The following is a 22968-nucleotide window of genomic DNA, read 5'->3' on the forward strand; positions in this document are numbered from 1 at the left end:
AAACAAACGAAGTCAGGGAGAAACGCCTATCTCAACAGCGAAAATCTACCTCGTTGACCATTTCAAAAGAGACTTACGAAGAGCGCAAAAATAGACTTTCGAAAATGCGGCTTTACATGAAAAAGTTTTGAACAGGTAAAATATCGAAAAACGTATTCACCGTCTCGGCTTGATCAACAAACGTCTATCGAATGAGACGGAGGAGCAAAGTGCCCACCGACTCAGCGTGATACACGATCGTCTATCCAGAGAGACATAAGAGCAACGTGCAAACCGTCTCAGCTTGATCCACGTTACGGTAGGTGACAAAAATATCCGGATAGCCTATAAAAAATTCGGCCGAGTATCGTTAATTTGCTCCAAAGAATTGAAGAATTCCGTTACTTTGTCATGGATCCTATAATCAGAACCTAACCAAACTTTCAACAAATTACCCTTGAAGTACATCCTTTCCTTTTAAAAAGAATCATCGAAATAGGTTGGCGTGATATTGAGTTATTCGTCCATTTTTCGCACACATACTTAATGCAAATTTAAGACTTATATGGTTTTCTAATGGATGCCATTGTCAGAACTGGACCAAATTTAAATAGAATCACAATGGAAGCACCAGCTTTCAAATAAAAAAAGAATCATCCAAATCGGTTCACCCATTCGAAAGTTCTGAGGTAACAAACATTACAAAAAAAACAAACAGACGAATTGAGAACATCCTCCTTTTTGAAGTCAGTTAAAAAGGTGAATAATAATGAGAAGGTAAGCCATTGTTGTAGTATCCGATTGGTTTAATCTTCTTTTATTATGTACTAGTTAGTTGTAAGGCGCCTAAGGCGCCCGTTTGAAAAAAGGTCGAATATAACAGACAATGTAATATACACGAAATATTTATTAAAATTTAAATTATTTTAATATTGCGCAAATGAAAATTATTCATTATATATATTTAATGATAAAAATTATTTAACAAAAAAATGTTTTTAATGAAGAACCTCTTGAAAAACTACTTTGCATGTGAATCGTCTCATTCACAGAGCACACTGAAACAAAGACAGCGTTAATAAAAGATATTCTGCATTGCAAAGAGATAGCAAATGCTAATAAAATTCACACTAAGAAGAATACACGCTATAGTTTAAGTACTTAAGAACTAATAGTATTAATTATTACTGTCCTTAAATTACACTCGTCCAACACCGCCCTTGTAACTCTTATACCGTACCCTCTCTTTTCCTGTATTTATTCTGCTGCGTTAATGCATGCCATACAGCATCCCATATGACCCAGCACAAAGGTTTTCCCTGTGTATATTCTGGTTTTACCTGGGCCCACCTGGCTAGATTAATCTAGAGTTAAGATAAGGGAGTTGGTCGTGACTTTAATTACTGCCACGGGGGCTGGCAAATTCCCAAACAAAGCACGTGCTGCGTGAGACTCTTCCTGCATGGTGGATTCCAAACCCAGTTTGGCATATAGGCTTATGCCTGAGACGTACTTAGAGCCTTGCCTAACCCACAGACCACGTAAAAATATTAAACTTCAGCTTTAAGTTGTATTAGAAATAAATGAATTATATAATTACGAATTTTTACAATTTTGTAACCATCCAAATATTATAAACATAGTTTATTAATAGTAGATTAAACACTGCACTTAAGTTGTTTAATATTGTTTTATAAAATAATAATGTAAAGAAGAACTGAAAATAAATAGTAAGTATATTGACTTCTGTATAAAGGCAATGATTGATTATAAATATTATTTACATATAATTCAGAATACCAAACTCATTATAAATAAGTAGGTAAACATGCATGCCGACACTTTACTTGTTTCTTTTTTGTTTTTAAAGCCATAAAAAGCAAACAAGAAGTGGCTTCTACACCCCAGTATGTCACCCCAGTATGTCACAAACAATGCTTACCGTAGTAAAAAATATCTTGAGAAAGTAAAAATTCTAAGCTACCAAAACTATACCAACTGGTGAAATGGGTGAATACTAAATTATAATAATGTAAGTTGTCCATATGGTTAAAAAAATTGTTTTAAATAAATATTTCACATGCTCAGATATTTAATTGTAAGGTAATTTAATATAGAAATTTTATTTGGAGTGTGGTTTCAGTTTAATAATGAAAACATTTTAAAACCAAATTTTATAGAATTCTTGTTTGCGTGTTACGTGTTTGATAATCAAGGTTATGGTTTAAAATTAAGTGAATGATTTAGGAGGCCGTTGAGAAGAAAACATACCACATTTATCTGGGTAGTATATTTTATAACTTATATTACTACACTGTATCGTTTAGGAACAGAACAATTTAAATGCTAAGTGTTGAGTAAAAACTTTGACAAAAAGGAAAATATTAATTCAAACGGTCTTAAAAATTAAACCAATAAAAAAGACGCAAAAGATTCAATTACTGAATGATAAATGGTTAGGGCCAGTTGTACAAATGTTAAGTAATGATGAAAAACCATTTACGCTATAAGAGAATTTTTTTATATCACGCTGTGGAACGGTGTCATTTAGGGCTATGCAAACTGTATGTAATGTTAAAATATTATTATGAAACACATAATGAAATATATAATTTACAATGTCATAACTACCTTCCCATGAGGTAGAGCAGGACAGATGTGCCCACGTAGACAGACAACATACAACCCCAGACTCCCAGAGAAAACGGCGCCATGAACGAAAACAGCTCCGGAGGTGCCTTCTTTGGTTTTTTGTACAGGATGCTAATACCTGCAAATTAACATGAAAGATTTTCATTACTGATCAGATACGACAAATTGCATTTTTAAAACGACAATAAGTAGTGTTTGCAAAAAGAAACAGCATTCATCCTGTTGATGAAAATATTTGAAAAATTGGCAATGCAAACAAGGCATTTTCTTCGCCTTGATTACTTTATTTATAGCCCGCTAACGTCTAACTTATGGGGTTACCAGATAGATTTCAACTGTGATTGGCTACTGGATTTTGTGATGGGAGCACTCTGAATGTTTCAGTAATTTGCGAAATGTACGAGGGAATTTCCTGTCCACCTCAGGTTATTCTTATAATTTCTACATCTCCCCTTCTCGAAAGCGGTAAGCACAATAATAACTTTGTCAGGATGGCTCATAAAGGCAAATACATTTTTATAGCATACTAGCTGCCCGATCCGGCTTCGCACGGTTGGGGGAAATGAGACCAAATCTCTTATTTACAGTTATAATAAATGAAATAAAATGAAAATTAATTAATTTTGACAAAAATTTAATACAATGCTTTGTAATGTACCGAAGAAAAATCGAATAGCACCGATGGTTTCCCGACTCTCGAGCACGCAACGTTGTCATGGAGACGAAGTGCCCACTGTTTCCCGGGCTTAAACACCAATCAACATTGATGATCAGTTTATTATTAATAATAAATTTTTAAGACCATTGATCGAAATAAAAACTACCCTATCTCTCAAGTTGGAAAAAATTACACATAAATGCCCATTTTCATCGAAATCAGTTGACTTGGTGAAGGGGACCTTTTTAGAAATCAGATGTAGTTAGTAATTGTCTTCTTAATTTGAATAATTTATATCACTTTCAAATCCCGACCGACTTTGTTCTACCAGTGTATAGTTATTTACCTGTATATATCTAAAAATTGGTGGTCTGTATTTAATGAGTGATGAGGATTACACTAACAATGAAATAGTCGTTGCCATGGAGACGAATGAAGCATCAACAATGCTACAGCCGTTGCCGTGGTGATTTTCTGCCAACTCATACATACATCACATTAGAAAACTCTAAAATTATAAGATTAAGACCATTAATCGAAATAAAAACTATCCTATCTCTCAAGTTGGAAAATATTACACCTAAATGCCAATTTTCATCGAAATCGGTTAAGTGGTTTAGGAGTCCATTGAGGACAAACATTGTGACACGAGATTTATATATACAGTGGACTCTCCCTATAACGATATCCAAGGGACCAGCGATTTTCATCGTTATAGAGAAAGATTGTTATACAGAGAGAAATCTATTTTTAAATCTTGGATGGAGTAGTGTGCTGAAATAAAACACCATATTAAACAGTATAAATAATACAGTACTATATTTACATTGTCCACAAACACACATATGTACATATGTAGTAGTAAATTACATATGTATATGAAATGATACAATGATACAGTGTATACAATCATTAGTACATATGTAGTACTCTGTATTTAGAATGTCAAAATACGTACATACATAACACAACAAGACATACAGTTCATACAGTTTATTGGAAGAAGTCTTTTAGCGTCGTTTGCCTTTTTTTAGTTTTCCACAGCAATGACCTCACTTTATCTTCTAAACGACCGACATCTTCCGTAGCCACAGGATCATCTTGGTGAGTAAAGAATCTTCTCAGTACTTTAGCAGCCTCCAATGCCTCTTTTGGAGTTGGGACCGGTTCTGGTTCAGGCTCCTCCTCTGGATCAATGTTTTCCTGATCACTATCTTCATCAACACGAACAGAATTCAGGATGTCTTCGTCTGTAACACCCGCTGCTGTAGCCACTTGCCCATCGATGTTTTCAAAATCCAGAAGCTCCTCTTCTGAAAATGTTGTAGGAAGCTCCAGCTGCTGAACCCAAACGGCCAAAGGCAAGTCATCTTCATCATCTGCTGGCTCGGGATCTTTCAGCCATCCTGAATGCTTGAAGGAATGTCTTATGGTCTTATCCGTTACCTCTGCCCATGCCCTACTGACCATTTGTATGGCGTCTAGGATCGTAGGTTTGAAATTCCCATTAGACTCGACGAGTTCCATTAAAAGCCTGCGCCTATAATGACTTTTCAAACTTTTGATAACACTTTGGTCCATGGGCTGAAGGACACTTGTGGTGTTGGCAGGTAAGAAGCAGAGTTCTATGTTTTCGAGGTTTTCAATCATTGGATGTGCAGGGCAGTTGTCCACCAAAAGCAAGATTTTGTTCCCCTTCAACTCAGAATCCCATTTTCTCAACTCCTCTTCAAAAATTTGAGACGTCATCCAAGCACTTTTGTTTGACTTGTAGGTGACAGGCAGACGCTTGATGTTTTTTAAACAACGCGGGTTTCTAGATTTGCCAATCACCAAAAGTTTTCTCTTTACCGATCCTGTCATATTGGCCGCTAAAAAAAAAAACTGTAATTCTTTCTTTTGACAACTTTCCTCCAATACACTTTTCTGATTTGAATTTTAAAGTTTTGTTTGGTGTCAACTTGTAAAATAGACCCGTCTCATCAGCATTAAAAATGTTTTCGGCTGAATAACGAGCCTTAAGATCAGGCCATACCTTTTCTAGCCAGCCATCTGTAGTGTTCCTATCGACGTCACGAGCCTCCCCGTTGATCTGTCCATAATTAATGTTGTGGCGCTGCTTCCACTTGCTCAGCCAACCTTCAGAAGCCTTAAAATCAGGAATGCCAAGCTCTGTTGCATAAAACTCAGCTTTCATTTTTATCAAAGGTCCAGAGAGCGGTATGTTATTTATGCGTTGCTGTTGAAACCACTGCAGAATAGCACGATCTAAGTCTTCATACTGAGGTTTTCGCATTTTCTTTTTATCCCCATGCACATCTGCGTCAAGCCACTTGCGCCTATCCTTCCAAATGGTAGCCACAGTCGATTGGGAAAGCCCCGTTCGCCGCACAACATCAGTTTGTTTTTCACCATTTTCAATTGCTTTAACTAATGACACTTTTTAATCCACGGTGAGCACTTTCCGCTTTCTTGGTAGCATAATGGTTAGAATAAAACTGATAAAACACTCATTAACTTACACGGTGCAGTAAGGTGTACAAAAACAGCTCCGATATGAACAGCCAGGCGTGACGTGGCTAACTGAGTAAACTGACTGAGCTGCTTGGCGCGCGCTCAACTTCCCCACCACTGAACTGCCACCCCCGTGCCGATTAGTGGACTCGACCACCCCCTCGCCCGCCACTGACCTCCCACCCCCGCGCCGACTAGTGGACTCGACCACCCCCTCGCCTAAACACTGGAAATAACCGGTTACGGGCATTGACCTTGAGTCCAACTGGCGATCGCTCGTCAAGTGGTACGACTGGAAATTTGGTTTTATCGTAATGTTTTACTGTATTTTGATTAGTGTTCTAAGTAAATACATCGTTATAGAGAGTGAACGATATCGTTATTTAGAGAGAAAAAATATGTTGTTCTTATGGTAGACCAAACGTTAATGTCAATATCAATCGTTATAGAGAAAGTATCGTTATAGGGAGAATCGCTATATGGAGAGTTCACTGTATTAAGATATTCACCCTACCTAGGGTGGCAAAAAAATTGAGCCCTCACTTCAAGTAAGTTAAGCGGAATTAATGTGACTGATGTGGACTTGCCTAAATGAGCAGCACTTTATTACTGAACTAATCATGATGCTGCTGATTCCAGTTTAAATAATACTCAAGGCTAGAAATGAATACAGAGTCTAAGAAAGTTACAGAACAAACAAAAATCTGTTTCATTTAATGATTTTTTTTAACAAGGCTTTTTCTAAGAACACACCTAGTTTTGTATTTTGGATTAATTTCTTTGACAAACGCAAAGCGACAACAAAGCTGTTTCATTTGTTTGCAGCATCAAAAATAATGAATATTGGCGAAGATTTGTATATTTGTGATGTAGTATTCAGATACATTCTTGTAACATTGTTTGAATATTGTTTTATGCTGCATGTTTTTTTTTACAACTGAGGACTCTTACCCACGGGCATAGATACATAATATTTATAAATGATTCAAAGTCATTTCTGAAGCAAAATGTAGACCACTAGAGAAAGGTACGAAATTACCACAGAGAGAAAGTAGTAACGATAATTATATACTGGAATTGGGCGATGTTTATTGGTCCACTTAAAAGCCGCGGGCGAGAGAAGGGGTAATCAACGAGCAGATTAAATTTCCCCTTAAAATTGCCTACGGTCGAAATTTGTTACGTAATCAAGCGAGTGGAAAAACAAAGACATTCTTTCACACATTTCGTGATGATTTATTTTGGTGGTAGCATCTGTGTTGGCGTGAAACTGGCCTTGGAGAAGCTAACTAAGATTATTTATAACCTCTCTTAATTTTCTCTTAGATTCTTATTTGGCTGCTGGCCCAAACCTCGAGGACTTGTTGCAGACGGGCACGGTGCTGGGTGGTTCCAGAAGATTCATGAGTAGATAAGTGTCGCGTCCTGCGCACAGCCTGTATAAGGCTCGTCAAGATGGCGAGGACGACACCGAGGGACCAGAAACTGGCACCGACCAAGATGGCTGTGACTATGACCTCAGTGGAGGAGATGATTTATTTATTTACAAAATAACGATAAAAATTTACATTTTACAGCTCGGGAGTACCTTTGAGTGTACATCAGTAGGTGTATTTAGTTCATATGGGGACAATGGGTCCTGGATAGGGAGCCGGGAGCCGATTCGCCATCTTGGATTGTGACGTCATGACGGCCATCTTGGATGGCCTTGACCTTGACTTTTGACATTGACCTCCCCGGTGGCCATCTTGGATCCTCCATCTTTAAATCGAGCGCCCCACTCACTCATGATGCAATTTTCGTCTCGGTCACCCATATTATTTTTTTCTGTTCTGCTGGAGACCACCATCTTGGATAACGTTGACTTAGTTTCTGCGGTTTGTTCCTAGAGAGCGCCAGCGTAGCTCTGTCTCATCACATAAGGTCTATGTTCCATTACCTACCAGAGCTATTATGGTCCTTATCGTAACATTTAATTTAATTTTTTATGCAAAATACATTGGAAGCGCTGTGATTCGAACCATCGCAGCTCTGATCTCTAGGTTGTAAAAGATAGACTTTAACCGCACTGCCTTCGAGACATATAGGTACCAGACAGAATTAAATAAGGTATATATAAAAATAACATGCATATTAGGACTTGTATTTTTTTAGGTTTAAGTAATAATAGCACCACCTGTTCGAGACAGAACCGCCATATTGGATCCTATTAATGTTGCATGTTTCGTTACGGCTGCCATATTGAAAATCCGTAATTTCAATGCTAGAAATTCCGAAAACATTCCAAAAAAAATTCAAAAAATTGCATACTACAAATGTTTAGTTACTTAATAATTGTTTTCGGTCCTCGGTTCGATTCCCGGCGAGAGTAAACTAGTAATTTATTAATATATTAAAAATTCTAAATAAATAGTAATAAAAATGTTTTATACCACACGCGACATTTTTAATTATGTCACCACCTATATCAATTATTGTTAAAGGCACCATCTTGGAACATCGACCTTATGTGATTAGACAGAGCGACGCTGGTGCTCTCTAGGAGCAAATAGCAGAAAAAAAGTCAACGTTATCCAAGATGGTGGTCTCCAGCGAAACAGTAAAAAATTAATATGGCGACAGAGACGAAAACTTCATCATGAGTGAGTGGGGCACTCGATTTAAAGATGGTGAATCCAATATGGCCGCCGGGGTCATTGCCAAGGTCAAGGGTAAAAGCAAAGGTCAAGGTCAAGTGTCAAGTCCATCCAAGATGTCCACCGTTACGTCACAATCCAAGATGGCGGATCGGCTCCCGGCTCCCGACCCCAGACATGGTGTCTCCATATGAACTAAATACACCTACTTACATCTGGTAAGATATTTGTAACTCAACAACAAATGCAAAAGTGATAGCTGAATAAATTAACAGAAATATATCTAAACTAATTAACGGTAATTGGTAAGGAAATTATATAACCGACTAAGCGTTGGTGGACAGATATTTGAACCCAGGATAAAATTATAGTTTATTTTGCAACCCTGAAGATGCCTGCTGCAATGCAGAGCGAAACGCCGGTGCAATCCACCACTTGGAGTCGACAGCGAAGGCTGTGAGAAATGGAACGCTCGAGGAACCCCCAGGAGGCGGGAGCTGGCGCCGCTCACCGAGGTTCATGAAGGGCATGGTGAAGTCGGCCCCGGACTCCCGCTCCGCCGTGATCGTCAGGTCCGTGATGGCCAGGTCGACCACCTGTGGACACGCCGCGACCGAGATCACCGACCAACATGGGCGAGATCAGCGACCAACATGGGCGAGATCAGCGACCAACATGGGCGAGATCAGCGACCAACATGGGCGAGATCAGCGACCAACATGGGCGAGATCAGCGACCAACATGGGCGAGATCACCGACCTACATGGGCGAGATCAGAGACCAACATGGGCGAGATCAGCGACCAACATGGACGAGATCAGCGACCAACATGGGCGAGATCAGAGACCAACATGGGCGAGATCAGCGACCAACATGGGCGAGATCAGTGACCAACATGGGCGAGATCAGCGACCAACATGGGCGAGATCAGCGACCAACATGGGCGAGATCAGCGACCAACATGGGCGAGATCACCGACCTACATGGGCGAGATCACCGACCTACATGGGCGAGATCAGCGACCAACATGGGCGAGATCAGCGACCAACATGGGCGAGATCAGCGACCAACATGGGTGAGATCAGCGACCAACATGGGCGAGATCACCGACCTACATGGGCGAGATCACCGACCTACATGGGTGAGATCACCGACCAACATGGGCGAGATCAGCGACCAACATGGGCGAGATCACCGTCCAACATGGGCGAGATCACCGACCAACATGGGCGAGATCACCGACCTACATGGGCGAGATCACCGACCTACATGGGCGAGATCACCGACCAACATGGGCGAGATCAGCGACCAACATGGGCGAGATCAGCGACCAACATGGGCGAGATCAGCGACCAACATGGGCGAGATCAGCGACCAACATGGGCGAGATCACCGACCTACATGGGCGAGATCACCGACCTACATGGGCGAGATCAGCGACCAACATGGGCGAGATCACCGTCCAACATGGGCGAGATCACCGACCAACATGGGCGAGATCAGAGACCAACATGGGCGAGATCAGCGACCAACATGGGCGAGATCAGCGACCAACATGGGCGAGATCAGCGACCAACATGGGCGAGATCAGCGACCAACATGGGCGAGATCACCGACCTACATGGGCGAGATCACCGACCTACATGGACGAGATCACCGACCAACATGGGCGAGATCACCGACCAACATGGGCGAGATCACCGACCAACATGGGCGAGATCACGAACCAACATGGGCGAGATAACGAACCAACATGGGCGAGTGCATGGCACGCCATGCAAATTGTAATTTTTTTGTACATGGAACATAAATTTTCATGCAAAATCACAGATACTTGCAAATTTCTACAATTACATGAAAACAAGACTGTTTCACTACAAAATAGTGTTCTGAGTAACACTGGGTTCGGATTCTTGAACCCGGGCATTTATGCCTCGTGTTGTCCCAGAACCTCCAATAGTTATTGTTATTTCTAAAACTTGCCCTGAATAGCTTTACAGTATTAACTGCGTACATTAATAAGCAAAAACAAAATAAAGTCCAATGATTGAATATACGATTATCTTTTCCATAGTTTCAAAAAATTATGCTTGAATGAAACATTAATTAAAATATACAAACAATGCACCAATTATCGTAAGAAATACTCAGTATTATCTCGAAAAATGTATATCACATATGCAAAAATTACCATAGCCATGTGTTGTACAAAGATACAATATTTTTCTTGTAGCGAGTTCCATCATTTAATATCATGTCCATAGCGAAGTACAATAATTTACCAGCCAGTATCCTCCTGTTAGAGAAAGCTTCGTGGGGAGGGAGTACAGGAGAGGCCAAATCCCCGGGGTGTTGTGTTTCGAGATATTTGTTTAAATGTTTGGTTTTGCCCTGACTGGACGAAAATTGCAAGCCTATTTTAATATAATATATAGGAAACCTTACAAGTAATGTCAATACGCGTAGATAACGTTTACAGGTATGGCCACGGCAATGTTTAAAGTATTAATTTTTTTTTTTTTAATTGTTGCGTTTGGAAAGTTTGAAATAGGGCGGGGGCCGACAAATTACTGGTCTCTCGGCCCTGTGTTTCTCTCGATGGTTCTGCCTATTAGCAGAATTGAAGAGTTATTACACGTGATTTGATTCATTTTTAGAGCGGCGGGTGATGAAGGCGAGACGTGGTTGGTTCTCACGTCCCCCCCCGCAAGGAGCGTTGCGGTACTCACGCCGTCTCTGATCTTGCGGATCATGCCCGTCCACTCGCCGTTCTTGATGTTGCCGTACGAGCTGTCGTTGTGCAGCACGAACGTGTAGTTGAACTGCAGCATGCTGCCCATCTCCTTGATGAGGTCGATGCCGAAGCCCTCGTACCGGTCGTTCCCGAACAGCGCCTCCTTCGAGATCTTCGTCATGATGTAGGGCTTAGTCTGCAACACGGCAGTCTTCGTGTGTGCACAAAATCTGAACCTTCTGCAATATCCGAACCCAAACGTGCGGTGGGTGCAGATGGGAAAACTGTCGTGGGTGTAGACAGTACAATGGGCGTAAGCATAGCCTCCCAAACGAACGAGGAATTATTATTCTTTTAATTACTGCAATATGCAAACTCTCATTAAGTAAATTTCAAGATATAAAAATATGTGTAGTATTTAGTTTGACATTTGGTATTTAACAACCATAAATTTGCTTAAAATTTCCTTCCCGCATAGTTTTTACATTTAAATTTGTAATAAATGTCGTTCTCCGTCTAAAGTAATTGGCAATTTACTCACTAGTTCAGGTAATGGTTCAGATCGCCAAAAATTGTACAGTATCACTTCTTGGCTTTTCATACCATGTCAGACAAATATTTTGAGCTCTGGCAGCTTCAAAAATGAAGTATAATTTAGGACAAACACGAATAGCGACTGAAGCAAAGAAATTGGCCCTACATTGCACGTAACTTCGGTGGGAAGGAATATTTTCGGGTGTCCACCCTCCACCGTAGATCTGAAACAATCCCCGCCGGTACTCACCAGCGAGATGAGGACGATGAGAGTCTTGTTGCGCAGGGTGTTCTCGTCCGTGGACAGCGGCTCATCCTCGATGACGTTCGAGACGTTGAGACCCTCGGCCGAGTGCCAGTTGCCGACCTGCTTCAGCCCGGCCGAGGTCAGCTTCAGCACGTCCAGCTTGAAGTTGCTGCGGAAGCCCTCGTTGTCGAACTGCACCAGGCCCGACAGGCCCTTGAACGAGCTGTCGCTCTGCGCAGACGGAACAACTTCGCTGCGACCTTTCGTCAACTCCTGGGCCGGTATTCCAAGACGTTCGGGTTGAGGTAGCGAACAAGCACTGCCTTGTGGGACTCGGCCACAACCTAACTCGCGGCCCGTATTCCAGAACTTTCCCAAAACGAATACCAGCAAAGGAACAGAACGGTAACCTTTTTAATAAACGGTGCCCTGCGCGTGGTTAGAATTCGGTTCAAACGCATTCAACTGGAGGTTTCGCATCCGTCGATAAAATCGTTACGACAAAAAAATATTAGAGATAGCAGCACCATCGCACAATAATGACAACCCTTTCAAATGTATAGGTATGTAGTATCTTTCCTGAACAACAGAGGCTCGGGACTATAAAGGTCCAATGGTCCGGGGATAGACTTGGAGGCGCCGTGTTATCTTTCGAGCATGCTGTCCTCGACAGAAGACTTTTCAGTCTTGAACATGAATATGAATATATATATATATATATATATATATATATATATATATATATATATATATATATATATATATATCTATATATATGAAAATGAAACCCGTTTTCCTTGGTCACGGCATCACGCGTGAACGGCTGGACCGATTTCACTAATTTTGATGTTGTTGTGTTTGCTATGGTCAGGAGAAGGTTCTTATGAAAGAAAAAATTAAGAAAATTGTGCGGAAAATTAGAAAATTTAAGAATAATGAATTCCTATTTCCCTTGGTCACGCCATCACGCGTAAATGACTGAACCGATTTCACTAATTCTTTTTTTGTTGTGTTTGTTATTGTCACGAGAAGGTTCTTATGAAAGAAAAAATTTAACGGAAAATTAGAAAATTTAAGAATACTGAACCACCATATATAAAATTATTTCCAAACTAACCCAACACTTTGTACAATATAAATATTTTTAAAGTAACCTTATGACATTCAGCTTTAAGCGTTTACAGTTTCCAGTGCGGCTTGCATTTGCAATGTGAATAAATAAATCGCAAGGGCAGTCGCTAAGTGTATGTGGCATCAACCTAGAAAATCCATGTTTTTCACATGGCCAATTATATGTCGCCTGTTCCCGTGTCGGAAAACCATCAACATTATTTATTTACGCGCCAGAACATAAAACTAAAAATATAGTTTATCAAAAAGCATTAGAGTAGAGAGAAGAAGTGAGGGGTACAGAGACTATTAGTTGATTTATAGAGCGCGCGTGGTATTGAGCTCATTGTTTACTTAAAAATGCCAAGTTGTTCAATAGCAATTTGTAAAAACATTAGTGGAATTATTGAATCCTATGGAATAAACACTATTTTGACAATATATATTTTGTTTTTTATTTAATTAAATTAGTAAGGTCCTTTTCAGTTATAGTGATTCAAATTGAATAGGTACTCATACCTAAGATAGGTCAGCTATACAAAATAAAGTAGTGCATCATTGCTACGCTAAGGCGGTACGAAGTTCGCCGGGTCAGCTAGTATATATATATATATATATATATATATATATATATATATATATATGTGTGTGTGTGTGTGTGTCAGTACTTTTGATGATGCAAATATTTATTTTTATGACCATTAAAGTGTATTAAATATATTCCCGGATAATTTCGCTATAATAAATTTTCATTTGGCACACCAATACACTTGTACGTTTCCCAAAATAAATACCCTAAAAATAAGGAACTGGCAGTGTCCTATCCAAGGGTTCGGGAGCAGTTTTTTACACTAGGAATACAATTAGGGTACAGTGTAGCATATTCAAAACCTAAACCCTTATTTTTGCGTCTTGGAATACCGGCCGTGATGTTTTTTTTTTTTTTGTTTTACATTCCGGCGATTAACTGTAAATTTAGGGTTGTGCGTCCCTGGGTTTTGGCACGGAGGTTCGGCATTACGGGGCGATTACACTGTAAGAGAAAACAGGATAGCAACCAGGCCAAGTGAACTCTGCTGACTGCTCTACTATCCTATACGTGGTAGAGTAGCTGCACACAAGTAGAATTCCAAAATGGGATAGTTCAGTACCTACGTGATTTCCAGCATACAATGCGCCATCGTGTTCTTAGTCGTTATCTAAGAAAAATTGTGAAAAAAAAAACATTGTTGCAGAAGGTATGGAAATCTTTATAAAGAGCATAGAGGGGAGAAGATAATAAATAACCTTATGTGCTGTCGGTTCCATATCTCTGTTTCTCTAACGTACACTGTTAATGTTCCACACATATTCATTTTCGTGGTACAATTCTACAAATTTTGTAGTTCAGCTTCTGACCACCTCTTCTTCTTGAGTGAAATGAGCACCAAGTTTTTGTGGACTAGCTCGCCAGCTTTCCTCTACTAGATTGGAGTGGTTCACACAGGTAAAGTACGCGAGCCGGTGAGCCGCGCAGTGAAAAAGGCAGTGGTGGGGGAAGGGGAGTGGTCGAGCTACAATCCTCATGTGCTGTCCCACTCGACTCTTACAACTACTAGCTTTAGTATTCTCCCAGGTACTTTCCCAGCTGTCCGCACGAGGAGTGGCGCAACTTTTATTACTTGCCCTAGTTGCTATCCCACGTGCCTTACCCGTGTAATCGCCCCTTCGTCAGGGAAGGATCCAGGGCCTGGAAGTCATAAAGAATCCCGCTACCATCTAGTCCCCGCGCCGGGTGTTTTTCCTTTTTAATTTACTTGTTTTTTTCTCGTGTCCTGATCCATGTATGGACATTCATGTGAAAAGGAAAATCAAATTTATATTAGCACGTAAACTAAAGTGCTGGTCAATACGAATTTCAATTCATGGTTTCGTATTGGAAAAACTTGTAAACCACACGCATAATTATGCAATACCACCGGGATTTGTTTGATCGTAACCGTTTATAAAAAATCACCCGAGGATCATTTATTAGGAAAGAATATCAAGATATCCTAAAAAAAAACCCAGCAAAACCATCGTCGAAATTTAAGTTACATGTTGTTTTCAAAGAGTTAATAATTATTTTTTTTTCCGGGAGAGGGACTCCATAAAAGTAAGTAGGCTAGGCCCACCACTGTCCTTCATGGTGGGCTCCAAACCACACCTTTTGGCCGACGAGGCGCGAAATAAATGTGACTTTTTGCCTGAAATTTAGGATGGCACCCACGTGGCCCCCACCAAGCGAGCGTGACACGTCAGCGAGGGCTGCGAGAGGGATAGGGCCCGGCCATGTTAGATTTTTTCCTTCTTTCTTTTGTTGTCTGTAATTGATGTTTTGAACTATTTATCCCAATTTTTGGCATGCTGACGCATCAATAATATCTTTCAAATCCCCTGTACATTGTTGCAACCACCATATAATGTTAAGGTGACCGCTCATATGTCATAGTTGTTCCCAAGGGCGTCGCCAGGGGGGGGTAGGGGGGCAGTTGCCCCCCCCCCCCCAGAGCCCTAGAGATTCAAAAAGGTGTAGCCAAATTAAAAAAAATACATACTTTTCCCACAACTTGCCCCCCACTCCCTAGGCCATCGGCTGGCGACGCCCTTGGTTGTTCCTGCGCACGACGGGTAGACTGCGCGCCAGCTCTGGAAGCACCGGCGAGCGTCGCGCCGACACAGACACGTCCCGTGACCGGACGTCTGGCCGGGTTGGAAGTGGGGACTGCTCGCGACTCACGTCCTTCATGATGTTGATGAGCGAGGCGCCGTGCATCCAGCTGCTGTAGGAGTTGCAGTCGACGCGGCCGGCGTTCACCTCGAGCCCCTGCATGCGGCGCAGCGCCCCGGCGAACAGGTGCACGGCGTCGTACATGAGCGCCGAGCTCGCCTGCGGACAGCCGACTCGGAGTAACACACACGCAGTATTTTGTGTATAAACTCAAATTTATGAATTATATTAATGTACGAATATATAAAACCCTAAGAGAAACAGGTTATACATTTGTTAGCTCAACAAAAGTATTCCTTCGAAAAGATATTTGTCAAAAAAAAATTGGTTGTCTGCAAAGTCGGTTTACGGACGATAGTTCAACGTGACAACGTCATGACAAAACACTGATGAAATGATTGCTTACTTTTATGAATAAAATTCAATCATTTTTATTTAATTATCACTATTTTGTATGGATACAAAGAAGGAGTGAAATGAAATATACTATTTAATTGATAAATTTACTTTTATTTGCACTCATTAATTCAAATATGTTTATTACTTTAACGAAGAGATTATTTTAACTATAACTTTTATATATGTTTGCTATTTAACTTCTTCCAATCTGTGTTATTCTGTTAAGGATAGGACGATGAAAGGAAAAGTAGGAAACGAATGGGAGTGTTTCAAGTTTAATGTGCCTCGAAAAAGTCAAATCGATGGTTGTTCCAATCGAGTGGAAGAGAGATAGATGCGACGCAAGCGTACAATGAGCGTAACGGGACACTTTTTCGTGCGTGCAGCCGGCGTTCATCGATTTATTAGACGCTGTCACGTCAGAAAACAATATTTATCTATTTCGTCATACACGAGCATATTAAACTATACAAGATTGCTTTATTTGTTAACACAATATGTTTTTTTTTCGCAGATGAGTCACAACAATTTTATGTAGCTGCAAACATATTTTTTTGATTTGAAGTGTAAATTCACATTTAAAAAAATTCAAGAACTTTCTTTATGTCGAAGTTAGTACTATGGCTATAAATAAAAGTAACTATGTGTAACAAGCCAAACTGTTGTACTCTCAAATAAATATTTATTCCTGGCAGTTAGCATTACAGTGTTGATTAAATCCTAGATGTAAACAATTTTTTTGTTCAGCATATTTAAAAACTTGTTTTTTTTTTTTTTTTCAGCGCACAGCACAGTGTTAGGTAAAGAGTAACATTACAGTTATTGAGGGCGATGGTGACATTGAATTTGTAGAGGGTGAATAGTGACCTAGAATCGTCGAGAATGAGTTGGGACCTCTAAATCGCCAAAGATGAAGTGTGACCTTTGAGTTGTCGAGGATGAAGTATGACCTCGAATCATTGGTGTCTGTAGTGTGATCTTTAAGTCAAGGATGAAGCATGACCTTGGAAGTCTGCAAGGATGAGGTGTAAATTAAATCACAGAGTTGAGGATGATGGTGTGACCTTGAATATTCATCAGGTTGAATTGTAACCTCCGAGTCAAGGATGACCTTGAAAGCCATCTAGGATAAAGCGTGTGACCTTGAAGTTTTCGAGGGTGAAGTCGGGCATGGCCTGGCCATTCCTCGCGAACCAGTTGCTCCAGGAGGCCAGCTTTGCCGTCAGCTCCTGAAGATCGATAATGTTCACGCCAGTGATCTTCGCCCCACCGTACTGGAACGGCTCCAGGTTCACTGTGTGCAAGTCCTGCAACGAGACAAGACATGCACTGTTCACTGTCACACTTCACACTTACAACATTCAGATTTACGCAGCTGCATGCCTAGCGGATGAACGTATAAATGACCTAATTTCTTTAGAAATATTCAGCTGTCAAAGTCCGAATGCTGGTTGAAGCACCTGTTAAGTATCTTGAACAAGTTAGTTGAGAATTTGGAAGGTAGGTGTCATTGCTGTCGCTCATCTTGGATGTCGAGTCGTCATGAACAATGTCACAGTTAGTTGAGAAGTTGGAATACAGGTGAAGCCACAGTCGCCGAATGTTATTTTATTTTGTACAATTCTGAATATGGTGACTAGGATTCGATCCACGATCGCTCCTGTGATCTCGAGGTTGGGAGGCGAGCAAATTTATCAACTCGAACACCGACTCAATTGAAGAGTGATGAAGTAAATAAGGTTGGTAAATTAGAAATTGAGGGGAAGATAAAATTTATAAATTGGAGGAAATTAATGATATGGGTATTCAAATTAATCGTTAGGAGGAGAGGAATGTAAAGAAAGAGGAGGTGAGGACGAATGAGGATATATTGCATCGTGCCTGTAGCGCTATTGTGTACATAGCATAATACCTACATGATTATAACGGGCACCGAACCAGTCTCATTTCTCATGAATTTGAATCATTCCAAAGGTTGGTACAAACCCGAGTCCCTAGTCGCACGGGCTTGATACGTTGGCAATCATGGCCACCGAGAACTCTTTACCATAATAACTCTAAAAATTAAGCACTACATCGTAATTTAAAAAAAATGGAACATAAATATTCATGTAAAATTACAGATATTTGTAAATCTGAACATTTACGAGAAAACAACCGTATCACTACAAAATAGTGTTCGTCGTAATATTGGGTTCAGATTCTTACCCGGGCATTTATGCTTTGTGTTGTCCCAGTACCTCCAGTAGCTAAAGTTATTTTTAAACCGTTCCCTGTATAATATTAAATGCGCACATTAATAAACATAAGAAAAAAAATAAATTCCAATTAATGAATATTCGATATTTATTCAATGGATTAAAAAGTTACGCTTGAATGAAGCATTAATTAAAATATAAAATTATGCGCCCATTTTCGAAGAAATACTCAGTATTATCTCGAAAAATGTATTTCCTAATATGCAAAAATAACCATAGCCACAAATTTATCTTCCTTGCAGTATTAAAAACTATGTATTGGCAAATGGTTTCCAAAGGAATCTTTTGCGAAAGTACAGGATTTTTTTTTTACTGTGCATGAGATCAGTTTTAAATTACGTTCTCATAATATGTGAAACAACACGAAAATAAAGTATTGAAAAAATTTACGAGCTTATCTTCCACTTACCAGAGTTGTTATAATATAGTTGTGCTGGTCTGACATGATGCCAATTTGCTGGGCTTGAATCAGCACGTCGTACAGTATTTCCGGCGAACAGTCGACCACGTAGTTCAGATCACCGGACTTCTTAATGTTGTAGAACATATCTCTGTTAAAAAGGAGGGGGAAAAACAATAAACTTTAAGACAGGAAACTGTTGGCACTGCAAATTATTTTAGAAGTAATAACAGCTGGAATATCTTTCAATTTTAATAAAACATTTGTGTTAAAAAGCCGGAAGTGGAGATGATAATCTCTGAGATAGTTCAGTTGCTAGCTTTCGTTCTGTATAGTATAGTAACTGCTGTTTCTTGGACAGTACCTTGAAAAACGAAAACAAATACAGGGAGGTACAGGCGTGATGCCCATAAAGATGCTATACACCTTTCAATGACGACAAAATTAACGAAGTTCAACTGCAATAGGATTCTTGGAAAGATTAAGGTAAGGAATTAGGGGGGAAGGTGTTAAGAAAGCTCTTGTGTTGAGATAGAACATACTTAGGTATATTTATTAGCGATTCCTCAGGAAACCAATTGTTACAATTACCACTCCACAAGAGAATTAAATAACATAACTACCTATATAAGAACAAGCTCATACCGTAATATAGTCATCAACCTCCGGAGTACAATATTTTTGTAACTGCTCAATTGACAACACCACAAGAATACAAATAACTTATGATACTAAACCATCCAAAGTAAAAGGGAGACGACAAAATGTTAGCAAGTTACGTACTGTTTAAGTTTCAAATCATATGAACTGTTTTCTGGAATAGTAAATTAAGTAATATTTTCTGGATTGTGCTGTAAACAAAGTTTTAGAACTGAATTTCCTGACTCTGTTTTTTTTTAGAAAACCATTAATTATTCTCTAATTAAATTTTAGTAGAGAAATCCAAGTGAATCTGTGGAGAAATTACCTGTAATTTTTTGTTTCCGCATCCAGTTGCCTAATTGTGACGGTGCCTTTCTTAGGTTCGTACATTTTCAGCAAATCATTTAGTCTCACGAGACTGCTGCTACTTTCGTAAATTATTGTGAATCTTTTCCACTCAAAGAATTTTATGAGATCCAAGAACACCTGAAATCATAACAAATAGTACTAGCAACAATTGATTATAGTAAAAAAAATTGTAGCTGTAATTGACGAATTATTGAAGAACTTAATGAAGTCTATCTATTCAAGCAATATAGATATAAATTAAAATTTTCAGTATTAGTTTAATTAAATGAGAGATACACGAGTAGCACTTATTTGGATTATTGCTACAAACATTTTTTTTTGTTAAATACGCTAGCAACAGCTAGTTTAAGAGAGAGATAATCACGGTCAATATCCATTTCCATAAATCTCTCTAATTCCAAATGATACTTTGAATGCTATAATAAAAGCCTAACTTTAAAAATTTAAGTTTTAAAATATATAGTAAGTAACGGTTACTGACATAGAATACATACGCCTTGGGTAGCATAAACCAGTCATGCCAGGAAAAGGTACATTTTAATCGCACTGGGAGTAAAATAAATAAAAAAAAGAAGAGATATTTATATTTTAGGTATAGTTGTGACTAATTATATGTATCAATTTCAATGCAGTGAAATAGGCAAGGGCGTCGCCAGGGGGGGGGGTAAGGGGGCAGTTGCTCCCCCTTCCCTAGAGTCTTAAGAGATATAAAATAATGTAGCCAAATGCCAAAAAAATCATACTTTTCCCACAACTTGCCCCCCCCCCCTCCCCCATGCCATCGGCTGGCCATCGTCTGGCGACACCCTTGGAAATAAGTGTTCTGACTAGAGGTGGGTTGTTACAGCAATTTTCTGTATATGTTTCAACCAGTTACTGATACAGTAATATACTGGTTACAAGTAGCTGATAATTCTGTATCGGCTACAGCAGTAGAGGTCCCAGGAAGCAACAATATCAGCATTCTCGTTACAGGTTACACATCCTCCGTGCCGTCATCACCAGCGTAAAAAGATATCAGTTTTCTCTTTCCACGTTCTTCGTAAAAAGGTATCAGTTTTCTCATTCTACATTCTTCGTAGTCGAAAAAAGGTATCGGTTTTCTCTTTCCATGCCTTACGTAATCGGAGTCTTCAATCTTTGCAAGGAGCACGCACTGCGCACTGAGCGTACTGTGATGAGAAGCCTAAGATGTACAAGTTCTGTCCCTGCCCGAACACGCCCGAATATTCACCTTCGGCCAACCTCGGGATTTGTTTTATTTTTGCGCAGGAAAAATGAATTCAAATATTAAAAGTGGTCGGTTAGGTTATCTACATTAAAACACGTTAGAACACTATGGACGGTTAGTTACGTTAGTATAGCTACATTAAAATAAACAGAGAAATATAAATACGTATATATAAATAAACCCGAGGTTGGCCGAAGGTGAATATTCGGGCGTGTTCGGGCAGGGACAGAACTTGATGTACATCTTAGGCTTCCCCCTCCCCTACATTCTTTCCCTTCTTTATCCCTTATTCGTCGTGCCGCTCCCTCCCCTTTCACAAGCTCCACCCAAGTGACCGTCATCTGCGATCGGGTTCTGCGCACATTGGCCGTTGTGTTGTTCCAGGTGAATTATAAACTGATACTAAAGTACTTGATACTTGAATAGTGTACTCATTTGCAGTACTTGATACAGGCGTGTATCAGTTACAAAGTAGCAGATCGATACTCTGCAACCCACCTCTAGTTGTGACCAGCACACCCGGACAGCGACGGGCGGACGCACCTTGCCGAAGACGCCCTTGTAGGGGTAGAGGTTGACGAGGAACGCCTCGCGGTGCTGGTTCACGTCCCAGCGCGCCTCGATGTGCGGGATGTCCTTGGAGTCGCAGATGGACTGCACCACGTGGGACGCCTCCCCCGTCGTGGGGCCGAACATGGCCACGACGCCGCTCAGCAGCATGCCGCACACTGAGACAGACGCACGCGCACCCCCCCGCGCTCCCGTGTCTGCGCGCGACAAGCAGTAACGTACATCCCCCCAGCTCCTGTCACAGCGTGCGACACGCTGCCTCGCAAGCAGTACCTGCCTTCCGTCGTCGGCGCGCGCGGCCCGTAAGCAAACCTCACGTGTTGCTAAGGAAGTGAACGCTACTGGTGCCACCTTTGAGAACTGCCACATGTCAAAGACACATTACTCATCTACTTAAAAAAAAAAAAATAATTGGTTGTCTGTAAAGTCGGTTTACGGACGATAGTTTAACGTGACGTCATAACAAAACAATGATGAAATGATTGCATACTTTTATGAATAATATTGAATCATTTTTATTGAATTATCACTATTTTGTATGGATACAAAGAAGGGGTGAAATGATAAATTTACTTTTACTTTTATTTGCACTCATTAATTCAAATATGTTTATTACTTTAACGAAGAGATTATTTTAACTATAACTTTTATACATGTTTGCTATTTAAATTCTTCCAATCTGTGTTATTCTGTTAAGGATAGGACGATGATAGGAAAAGTAGGAAACGAATAGGAGTGTTTCAAGTTTAATGTGCCTCGAAAAAGTCAATACGATGGTTGTTCCAGTCGAGTGGAAGAGAGATATATAGGGCGCAAGCGTACAATGAGCGTAACAGGACACAGAGTAACGGGACAATGTGCGTAACGGGACACATTTTCGTACGTGCAGCCGACGTTCATCGATTTATTAGACGTTGTCTCGTCAAAAAATGTAAATGTTCGTTTGTACAAGTTAGCATATCTCGGAAAGTTTTTTCACTGGTCGCTTTGGAAATTTTGAACACAACGTTGCATTCATATACGCGCGTGTTTTTATGTAAAAAAAAGTTAAGGAATAAGTAAATAAAAGAGCGCGTGATAGAAGTGAAACTTCTTCGGCAATTAAAACATCGACTCGTAAGAGCTCTCTCTCTCTCTCTCTCTCTCTCTCTCTCTCTCTCTCTCTCTCTCTATCTCTTTAGCGGTAGAAGAGTTTCGAAACAATGTTTCACGAAAACGTTGCATTGAAATTCGGCCTTGAAATTGTAATTGAAATTTTACTCTCATCGCGCCCAAAGAAATTTCAC

The 22968-nt window shown here is 40.1% G+C and overlaps 1 protein-coding gene across 2 annotated transcripts in view; it reads right to left on the reverse strand.

The window, feature by feature from the left end:
* Nucleotides 1-22968, reverse strand: part of LOC134542294 (glutamate receptor ionotropic, kainate 2-like) — a 73809-nt gene that overhangs the window by 30920 nt on the left and 19921 nt on the right. For both annotated transcript variants that reach the window (XM_063386444.1, XM_063386443.1), the window contains exons 4-12: nt 21656-21840; nt 19838-19998; nt 18880-19021; nt 17355-17519; nt 15823-15972; nt 11958-12185; nt 11169-11369; nt 8951-9035; nt 2611-2749 (exon numbers count right to left, since the gene is read on the reverse strand). In XM_063386444.1, coding sequence (XP_063242514.1) covers nt 2611-2749; nt 8951-9035; nt 11169-11369; nt 11958-12185; nt 15823-15972; nt 17355-17519; nt 18880-19021; nt 19838-19998; nt 21656-21840 — 1456 coding nt within the window. The remainder of the gene's footprint in view (nt 1-2610; nt 2750-8950; nt 9036-11168; nt 11370-11957; nt 12186-15822; nt 15973-17354; nt 17520-18879; nt 19022-19837; nt 19999-21655; nt 21841-22968) is intronic.

This window comes from Bacillus rossius (assembly GCF_032445375.1).
Source record: "Bacillus rossius redtenbacheri isolate Brsri chromosome 4 unlocalized genomic scaffold, Brsri_v3 Brsri_v3_scf4_2, whole genome shotgun sequence".
In the NCBI taxonomy this organism is placed as follows: domain Eukaryota; kingdom Metazoa; phylum Arthropoda; class Insecta; order Phasmatodea; family Bacillidae; genus Bacillus; species Bacillus rossius.